This window comes from Alosa pseudoharengus, unplaced genomic scaffold (genome assembly GCF_046254945.1).
Source record: "Alosa pseudoharengus isolate Yale_2024_CS ecotype anadromous, Long Island Sound unplaced genomic scaffold, YU_APseudo_1.1 YU_APseudo_1.1_scf_4, whole genome shotgun sequence".
Taxonomy (NCBI): Eukaryota; Metazoa; Chordata; class Actinopteri; order Clupeiformes; family Clupeidae; genus Alosa; species Alosa pseudoharengus.
Window position 1 is genome coordinate 26,175,374 of NW_027468774.1, and position 10,905 is coordinate 26,186,278.

Below are 10,905 nucleotides of genomic sequence, written 5' to 3' on the forward strand. Positions count from 1 at the left end.
ATGTGGTGACTGCTGATGATTCTGAAGAAATTGACTGATGAACAGGGAGTTCTGTTATTTTCAATCGTTTGTTTCAGCTTGTTTTCTGACAGATGTGGAAAAGACGGTCGTGGAAATGACATTTTCCCACTTTCCCTCTAATATCTCATGTTTGACTAGCCTGTTAGTGTTAGTTTTAGAGTTAGCATTAAATAATCTCAAATTACACCTAATGAAATGGTAAAAATCCAGAATTTTTCCCATCGGAATGAATTATGAGCGGTTCAGAAATGACGTACAATAAACATACTCGCGGTATTTCTCATATTTACCTTGATATATCTCCTATGTATTAACCTCTGCTGGGATCATTCTTTCATTCAGCCATGTGGATCCCTCTGGAGTGTCAGTTGCTATGGTTACTGAGTATACAAATCTAGAATACTGAGCCTGGGATTGCATTTTATGCAGAGGTGTGGAAATGACGGTGAACCCAAGGGACAAGTGTTTAACATGTTTAAAATATGCCAAATCGAAAAGAAATATAAAAACAAATAGTAGATTTGAATGAATTGGGTTATAAAAAAAAAAATCCCATCCCCTCCGCTAAACTCTAGGAACGCAACCACTAGATGGCGATGAGATTACTTTTCCTCCCTATGCGTGTGTTAAAATTGTTATTATTGAGCATAGGCCTGGGCGATAAAACGATAGCGATATGTATCGCAATAGACATGTAATCGATATCAATAAAACATATGTTCGATAGAACATTCGATTATTAAAAGCAACACACACCTCCCGCTTACGTTGTCCATAAATAAATAGGCTAAATATATCTTGCATTGTAGTAGCAGGCTATGTGCAACTCTACCAGAGTAGGCGATAGAAGTAGGCCTACCACAACACAGACTCTTTCCCCGTGCACTCTCTCTCTCTCTCCCTCTCAACAGGCGCATCCCTCCTCAGCATGCACATATAATCCAAACATTCACAATCGTGCAAGACGACTGGCTAAATTACTAATAAATCCGGTTAGCATCATTAGCACGCTGCACGAATTTGTTCAAAACTGTTGCATTCAAATTGACTGCTAAATTCTAATAATCTCAATCCCGATGCAAATGGAAAAAACAGTCTTGTCCCAAGGAGAAAAAGTATTTATTTGAAACTTAAACACACGTGGGGAAACTGAACAGTCTAACCAGTAGACTATGATAAACTAGCAAATTAAGCTAGGCTACTTTGTTTACAATATTTCCAGGCTTCAACCAGTGCTGCTTTTCATTCAGACTTATGTGGACATGTATTTATTTGAGTGTTTTTCATGATTGTGCTGCTGTTTCTTTTCCCTGTTTGCTTTGATTGATAACAGAGGTGATTCAAATCAGAGGAAGGTTAAGTTTAAAATAAAAGTGTCTGTATGTGGGAGCTCACTAAGCGCGAACCAGGATGCTAACGTCACCTGCAGGAGCCCAGATGACCAATAATAGCCTTGCTAATGAGCTCGTGATTTTACTTCACCAGGCGTGAAAAAAAAACCCTCGAAATCTGAATTTAAAACAACGTTTACAAGCAAATACATTTACAAAAAATTATTTACATAGTCTACAGGTTCGAATATTAAGAGATCCCTAAAATTCTTTCGAATATCTTTAATTTTTTAAATAATCGAATTATATTCAAATAACGAAGTTCGGAGTCAAAGCCCTAATTTACAGTGGTCTATTTGATACTGCAGGGGTTCCCAAACTTTTCCACGACAAGGCCCCCCAAATACCACTAGGTTCTGGCCAAGGACCCCCTTGATGTGTTATTAAACCTATCGACAATACTACGGCAAATGTAAAAATACATTAAGCTATTCCTAATCATTATTTTAGCCACAAGCACTTCGCTATGGAGCATACAGTGTGTAAAAATTGTATTTGGGGCTTTCTGTTATATGAGAGCTATCACTCTACTATTATTCCCAGTCATTATCATGGGAAATATAATGTTCAGATATGCCTCACATTATTATAATGGCATTGTATAACAACCCTCATAGTAAAAGGTATATTTTACATTTTTTTTGTTGCTTTTATTTTTCTTTCCAACTTGCTGAGGCCCCCCTGGCACCCCCTCGCGGCCCCCACTTTGAAAACCACTGTGATAGTGTATTGGCCCTGACTAAGTTCGTGTGATGTATAAACCCCAATCCTTGTTGATACAAGTACCAATATTCGTCAAGAAAGTTTTTAATCACATTAAGATTTTCGCCATAGGCAGTAGATTCTAAAAGACTCCGCTATCTTTGTCAATATTTTTCGCAGAGAAAGTTTCAAACTATGACCATAACAGCCTTTCCACCAATCAGAGGCATCACTGTGGGATTGTGGGATTGTTCAGGATTGTGGGTAATGAAGTACTTATCCAAGAGATCGCGAATAAAAGGCATTTATCTCAAAACAAGGTTAGTGCCCCATGAACTCTTGGTGTCTATAGGAGCATATACAATCGCTTAGTACAGCCATAGCTGGTTTTAAGTCTACCACGTGCAGTTAAGTTTTTATGGCTTATACCGCAATTGTCAATGGAGAAATTGCATTGGATTTTTACATCCGGCATCGGCTGTGGGCGGGACTGTGCAGCTCTATTCACCTTATTCAGCCCCGCCCATTTTTTTAAATTCCACGTTGTCTTTAAACGTCTGGTCGGCTAGCTACGTCTAGTTAGCTTCATTGGGATAACACGGCAGAAGAGGATAGAGAGGCTAACTTACAGAACAGCCGCTCCAAAGTCAGTTTTTTTCCTAACTTCAGATAGGAAAGCTGTATAACAGAAATGTCTTAAGTCACCAAAATCCTAAATAAACGTTCCTAACTATAGGATGACCCATGATATATGATGCCAGTCATCTCGATAGAGCTCTGCTATCTCAAAGTATCGCAATGGATGTACTGCTCAATCGGAAGTTCGGAGACAATGTGGGCAAAGCTAGCGCCCCCATGTTTGCGCGCGGAATAAGGTGAATACCACGAGCTTGTTACGCCCCTATATAATTTGTGCACGCGACTAAAGTTTGTCAAACTAACGGGAAACTGCGTGCTGTAGTGAAGGCGAAATTCACTTCTAGCTAAAACGTTTAGCTGCTTATAGAGCAACACTTTTATTAAACTATTTTTTAAATGGCACTATTTCCCAGATGTCTGCTTCACGGTGTAATTTTTCCGGTCAAAAAGATGAATGGACTGCGAGTGATCCCCAAATCCATAACTATACATGAGTACGCTCGCTACAACAGTAATTCTGCAGGTAATTGAGTGCTCTTGTTCTTTTTTCTAATGTATCGACTCCTAAAAATTATTGATGTTAAGTTGTCATGTCCACATTGTATCTTGCAGCATTAACATTTTACTGAGTTTGTGTTGTGGGAACTAGGGCCACGCACTGCTTGAGAGCACTTTCCATGGAACACTTTCCATTTAGGAACTCCGATGCCAATGAGCAAAATATTTGAGCCGTCACAAGCGCTTTTCATTCGGCGTCCACTCATTAAACAGGCCACAACCTGCTACACTTCGCCTCTGTAGTTAGGTCGGTTGTCCCCAGGTGCTCTCAGTGTGTTGTCTTAAGTAACTGCACAAAGGATTTGTTAAGTCTTCTATTATTGTGTCTGCCTGCGCGTGCATGCGTCTGTGATTGCTTGTTGCCTTGAAATATTGTGAAAATATTCTGTTTACATTTGTTGATCCCGCCCCCCCAAGCTGTACAATACAGTTTCTACTAGATTCCTGGGATTAATGCTGTGGATAGTTGTAGTGGTGCCTTTTTAGTGTGTGGGAATGCCTTAGTTTAATTGTGTTACAGAAAGTGTGGGGAGCACATGCATGTCAGGCCCTTTGGAATTACATCAGTAGATTAGTTTTACTCCAGAGAACATCCAAGTGATGTGTGTGTGTGTGTGTGTGTGTGTGTGTGTGTGTGTGTGTGTGTGTGTGTGTGTGTGTGTGTAAGAGTGAAATAGAAACATGCTTAGCAGTATCTATGATTGCTTTGTCTGTGTAATGATTTTTCGTGTTTATTGTAGGTATAAGAGAACGCACCCTTATAGCAGTCAAACCTGATGGAGTCCAGAGACGTCTCATCGGTCAGATCATCCAGCGCTTTGAGATCCGAGGGTTCCAACTTGTTGGTCTGAAAATGCTGCAGGTAAAAAAAAAACGTGCACACCTGAGTGTGGAAAACATGTCCTGCCACATTCTCTCCAACCTGTTTTGTGTCTCTCTCAGGTGTCCAATGAGCTGCTGTCACAGCATTACATGTCCCTGTGCAAGAAATCCTTCTATCCCAGTCTGCTACACTACATGACCTCCGGCCCTGTGGTTGCCATGGTGAGAGATCCTTCACTTGTCTGTCAGCCAATACTGTGTACTCTAGGCTATGGCATGCATTGACATGTTGTCAGTAGAATACAGTGGCATGTTTTGAATGTTGTGAGGAGATATTGGTTATCAGCAAATTGTTCACTCCTCACACTTGGGTGCTTGTAGAATATGGTACTCTTACTTCTATTACTACTAATAATAATTACATTTATAGTTACATTTATATAGCACCATACATTCACATACCAAAGGTCACTTTACATTCCACCCAAAAATACATTTGCAATCACAGTTCAGTACAACAATCTGTGGCAGGTAAAAATGTACTCAAATCTAAACAAAGGCATACTTGTCTGTCTTTGCTTTGTCATATGCTGCAGCTATGAGCTGTCCCATAATCAAACAATAAATAATTTTACTAATTGGACCTACCTGAGGAGCAATTGTAGTGCTTGGTACATTCTGATGGTTAAAGAAAGTCCTCTCTAAGTCACCTCTAATAAACCATGGGTCCCTTTCAGACATCACTGGGAAAGGTGAGAACTGATTTATCTTACCACGCTTCAGTTGGCAGTCAGGAGGGGCAGTCAATCAGAGCTGCACAGCAGAAACTATGTGTCAAGAATCAAGAATCTAGATAATTGTCAGAATATTTCCTATTCCTACAAACATTATGTGATTGTTACTTCCTATCATGGAATTAGGGAATAACCTTACATTTCACAGTATCTGTTCATCTATTGATTTGATGAATTCAGTCTCTCTGACCGTGTAGCTAAAAGATACAGAATTCAAAACAGACAGTAGGTATAGGCAATACATCTGGGGTGGCTAGACTGTTTTAGCTCACAATAGTTTGTAAACCCTCGATCAAGAATAATTTGGCCTAGTCAATTTTAAACCAGGCCACTTCAATCAGTGACCTATGATGCAGGTGAAAGTTGAAAAGCACTTTCAGTTGACATAATGACATGTGTGAATCACATCAACAACAGACCTGTTTTGTCAGATGATGTGTGGAGACAGAGCAGCTGAGCTAAAAGTGGCATAGGTCTGCCTTGAGGGATGCTTTAACGTGACTCATCTCCTGTGTTTGGAGATCCCGTCTTTATTGTCTTCTCGGTCATAAAGAGACAGTTTCAATTTCAACATTCAATAATTACACCAGCTACAAACTGGTTAAATCACTTTCAATATAAGTTTTGCAAGACATATTAATGACCATACCTCTTTCTTAATCCAGTCCAATACGACTAAGCAAAATGTGTACAATGGCAGAGTCGGCAATTTTATAAATGAGTTAAATTGTTCACTGTGTCGTGTCCTTTCATTTATAGCAAAGTCTTCAAATCAGACTCAGTTTTTGAAAAGCCTGATTTTCTGTGGAGCATGTTGTATAAATAAACTATGTTCTGCCTGAGCTTAACGATTGCAACTACAACCTAATTAGTCTGATGCCACCAAAACAATAACACTGTCATCAGTCTATGTCAACAATACAATCACACTCTAATTAGTATGCTTGATCAAAAAGCGGAGTGAAGAGCTGGTGGGGAAAGAGCAAACTTACTCTCCAGTTTTCTCTCAAGCAGTGTCAGGAAGCATGACGCATCCAACAAATATTGTAATCTGAGTATAATTCCAAAATAATAGAATGGTGTAAAATTGTCTGGAATGTTGTTCTTTCATTAAAGGAAAACAGTACACTACATAAGTAATTAATTATACAGTTCAGCAATTTATTTTTTTAAAGGGATTAATGATTTGCAATGGTGCTCTCTCAAAAGCTTAACAAATGGTCACCTCGGACATTTTGGCCTTCCTCGGAACATAACTGAACCTGTCACTACTTCCAGTAATTGCCACTGCACTACACGCCATGTATTTATTGGAGGTTTGTTACATTACTGAGTGCTTGAATTCACTGCTTGAATCTGTTCATGCATTTGGATGTTTGAGCGTGTCATTTGTGTGTGTGTGTGTAGGTTTGGGAGGGGAATAATGTGGTGAGGTCATCCCGAATGCTGGTTGGAAATACAAACCCAGCTGAGGCTCCTCCCGGAACAATTCGAGGAGACTTCTGCATTCACATCAGCAGGTATGTAAACACACACACACAACTTGCCTGTGTGCAACCAACTTGCCTGTGTCACATTGTGTCTGCCCCATGAGACTGTTAACAGTGGTTTGCATGTGTTTGTTCTAGGAATGTGATCCACGCATCTGACTCGGTTGAGATGGCTCAGAAGGAAATCGCTCTCTGGTTCCAAAGCTCAGAGCTGATTGAATGGGAGTGCTGTGACCATGGCAACTTCTATCAGTTGTGAATGGAAAGGTGATGGACCAAAGCAGAGAGAGAATTCACCTTATTCATGCAGTGGCCATTGTAAACCAAAACGAGGCTATGGGGCACACAAACCATAGGATTGTTGTGTTCTATGCATTCACCAGTAGGTGGCAAGAACGCATTAATGATAGTGTTGGGGAAGTAGTGTTTGCTCGTTACTTTTTTAAAAAGTAATCCGTTACTTAAGTAAGTAACTTTTTACGTTACTTTTATGTTGCTCGACTTTGGGCAGAACCCAATATCTGTTCCTAAATATGTAGGCCTATATAAAGTTCTGCTATGGAGGACATAACAAGTATTTATTTTGTGCTCTTTATTATAAAAAATGCCACAAACAGAGCACGAAAACATTGGGCTATTATAGGCTTCAACACCAGCACTAAACCCATATGAAATAATATCAAATAGCATAGCCTCGATACATCTTATGGGCATATACAGCAGTACAGTAGTACACAAAATACATAAGGGCTTATTTTACAGACTTATACTCTTTCATTAAACTGGCTCCTCTGAAATTGGTGCAAAGCTAGTGCAAATCGTATCAATAGGTTGGCAGTTGTGTTAACGGTAGTGGGCAAAAGTTTCTCACCAGGGCACAGTGTACACCTTACACTCACATTCCTCCACCTAATGGGAATACCGGTACCTCCATCCCTCAAAAGTTAGCGTTGGCTGCTTCTCGCATGATTGCTCTTCATGCTTATAGCCTCTGTCACGTACAGTCCATGGGGAGCTTGTGACTATTGTGCAAGCGCGTAGCTGAGAAAGCAGTGTCGCTCTCAAATCTGTCCCTGGGAAAAGTAGCGTTCAGTAGTAGCGTGTTACACTATTTTTTACCCAAAAAGTAGTTATGTTCAATACTTTAACATGTTACTTTGTAACGTGTTACACACAACACTGATGATGCAGTGTTCAAACATGCTATTCCTGTAGACAACCTTTAGCCCAATTACATGGAAATATAGATCGATCAGGTTTATAGGCCAAGTATACTTGCATATACGAGGAATTTGTGTTCTGCATTTTACCCATCAGGGGGTAGTGTACAACACACCCACATACAGTGTACACCCATTCAAACACACACACCCTCAGAGCAGTGAACACACTAGGAGCACACATACACACCCGGAGCAGTGGGCAGCCTTAATCTTGGCGCCCAGGGAGCAGTTGGGGGTTAGGTGCCTTGCTCAAGGGCACCTCATCCGTGGATGTGGGAGAGTGCTGTTCAATCACTCCCCCCACCCACATTTTTCCTAACACCCTTTGGTCACAAGTCCGATTCACTAACCAGTAGGCCACAGATGCCCCTACATGCCTGCAGGTTTAAAATGCCTGGTTACATGCCTGGTTTAAAACAGGCGTTTTGAGTTAAGTCTATATTTAGCTTATTGAATAACTTGATGTTAGAGAAGACAAACCATTTTGTGGAATGATGCATCATCGTATGAAATTTGCAATGATGTGACTCAAAAACAGTTTCTGGTAGCCTATAAGTGACCTCACGCTCTGTCTGCCACTTGATGTCCGTAGCTGCTCATGCTTTGCATGTGTGACATTCTGAAACGTCCTTAAATTCGGGACCATTATTGCTCGTTTTAATTTGGGACCTTGCAGTCGGAATTGTCGTTTATTTATTCAAAGTCTAAAGACAGTCCAAAGTAGCCTGGAGTATTTGAGGTGTCAGCCAACATCTTGCATCATGACTTTCTACCCAGATTCAGTGTTGCCAAAGCTCTGCTCACCCTCTGTGGTCCTGCGCTGTGTTGTGTGAGAGGGGGAATGGCCAGCAGCTAGAGTGGCAAAGCCAATGTGTGCTTCTTTTACCAATATATTTAATGATATATTTAGCATTTCTTATCGAAAAAACATCACACTTGGCACTGCACTTACTCGTGCCCGTAGCAAGACACCTGCCAAGTTTGAAATCAATCGGATGAACGGTTCGACAGATATGCGAATAACACACAAACACAGACAGACAGACGTTCTTGTAATTTATAGATAGATAGTCAGTGTACCCCATCACCTCCTTTTGGTTTACACAATGGCCACCACATGAAAAAGGTGTACCAGAATGTCAGCACAGTGACACGACTTCTACCTCAAGCATAATCAGCGTCCCACTGATGACTGCACATATAATCTTAGCAAACCAGAGTTTTTCAGTGAGAGAATGTTGAAATGAAAGAAAATCCACAATGAGATTGTTTATGGATGATCATACGAAGCCCAAGATTACCATTAAACACCTAATACTGTATTGAAACTGTACATAAAACATACCGCCCTTATAACCTCATAATTATATAATCAATAATGCAGCAAAATGGATAACAGCATCTAATGCAAAGCATGCCATTGGCAATGTAATTAGAACAGTGCAACTGGATTTCTTTTTCATATCTTTTTATCTTAATTACAGTGGAATACCAATACCAAGTATAGTGGGTGTTATTGTAATGTTACCAAATGTATCAGTGTTACAAGAGAATAGATGAATAAACGAATGAATCCAATGCTGGTGAAACCACACTTTAAACTATCATCTATGCAAAATATCTGTGGAAGACTACTTAGTTGTTTAAAAGGAAATTATTTGCTATTTATAACCAATTTAGGAAAAACAAAACTGCAAAAAGTTGCATTTTTTGAAATTGTGTCAACAGCAATGATCAGTCATAACACTAATGTTGTTCATAAAGTTAGTCAATGCATGACATACATGCATGGGATGTGTTTATTTTCACATTTCTGCTTCACTGGATGTAATGATCTTTATGTTCAGTGTTTTGAAGGTAAGATTATTATAACTACCGCGCAGCGAAGCGGCGGTCTGAAAGACCGGGGTGCACGAAACTTGGTGGGCATGTAACCCCACAAGGATAGCATGGAACCATTGTTTTTCGCTTTGATCCGTCGCCCCCCCGCCGGACTGGACCGCCGAAAGGAGGGTAGGGCGGACACAGTTTTTTGTGAATATCTCGAGAATTGTAGGGCCTAGGAGGACCATCTTTTTTTGCATGTCAACCCATCCCATAACCACTCATTTCATGTATAGCGCCACCTAGTTAAAAATAAAAAACTAAAATGAGATGTTGTAATCCCAGGTATCTCTGACCTGACATGGTCAAAACTGCACAAAATTGAACATTATGATACCCTCTGAATGCATACCAAGTTTCATGGACTTTCGTTCATGGGGGGCCATACAATAAATACATTTATGTGTACATTTAGTGACTGTACACCAAAAGTTTCTGTGAATATCTTGAGAACTGTAGGGCCTAGGATGAGCAATTTGTTACGTAGGTTTGCCACCAGGGGCCATGTTAACCCAGCAGTAGCAGATACCAGTGAGAATTGAATGTGCATAATGATAGATAGATAGAATCATATATGCCTTTCACCTTTTGTTTTTAGCCAGCAGCCAGACCAGCAGATACCCTGACATTGCTGAATTACTGAAGCTAAGCAGGCTTAGTTAGTACCTGGATAAGAGACCTCCTTGGAAGAGTAGGTTCCTTCTGGAAGTGGTGTTGGTGGCTGGCCAGTAGGTGGCACTCTTCCCTGTGGCCAAAAGCCACCAAACAAATATCAATCCCAATGGCCTATTGCAGTGACAGGGACACTGTACTGCAGGAGATGTTTTCCTGGGCATGAATGTTAAATTGAGGTCCTGACTCACCATGGTTGTTAAAGATCCCATGGCACTTATCGCAAAGAGTAGGTGCCTGATTTGCTGGCTAAATTCCCAACCTGGTTCATTCAATTTGGCCTTGTAATCATCCTCCCAGTGTGTAATTGGTTAATTCACTCCTTCACTCTCCACCTGAAACTAGTGTGGTGAACATTCTGGCACATAATGGCTGTTGTGCATCACTCAGATGGGTGCTACACATTGGTGGTGCTTAGTGAGATTCCGCCTTTCCTGTGAAGCACTTTGAGTGTCAAGAAAAACATGCACACACACAACACGCACAAACATGCACACGCACACCCTCACACACATGCACCCACACCTACATACACAAACACACACACAAACACAAACACAAAAAAACACACACAACTAACTAACTTACATGCAGGCACACTCAATAAAGACACACAGAAGTACACATATATCACAAAAACAACCACACACTCAATGACAAACACAAAAAAGGAACAAAGTTAATTTACTAATGAACACTATTTGACAAA

General features: G+C 40.4%; 1 protein-coding gene across 1 annotated transcript; it reads left to right on the forward strand.

Moving 5' to 3' along the window:
- Nucleotides 1-2,305: 2,305 nt before the first annotated feature.
- Nucleotides 2,306-9,331, forward strand: nme4 (NME/NM23 nucleoside diphosphate kinase 4). Its single transcript, XM_076265593.1, has 6 exons — nt 2,306-2,989; nt 3,167-3,276; nt 4,052-4,173; nt 4,254-4,355; nt 6,335-6,447; nt 6,556-9,331. Exons 1-6 carry the CDS (start codon nt 2,859-2,861, stop codon nt 6,674-6,676), a joined length of 699 nt encoding a protein of 232 aa, XP_076121708.1. The 5' UTR covers nt 2,306-2,858; the 3' UTR covers nt 6,677-9,331.
- Nucleotides 9,332-10,905: the final 1,574 nt, after the last annotated feature.

What these genes read in the sequence shown, in the direction of transcription:
- nme4 (XM_076265593.1), top strand. Translation starts at nt 2,859, where the DNA reads ATGATATATGATGCCAGTCATCTCGATAGAGCTCTGCTATCTCAAAGT. An exon ending in CTACAACAGTAATTCTGCAG is followed by an intron (nt 3,277 to 4,051) that starts GTAATTGAGTGC and finishes TGTTTATTGTAG; the next exon opens with GTATAAGAGAACGCACCCTT. An exon ending in TTGGTCTGAAAATGCTGCAG is followed by an intron (nt 4,174 to 4,253) that starts GTAAAAAAAAAA and finishes TGTCTCTCTCAG; the next exon opens with GTGTCCAATGAGCTGCTGTC.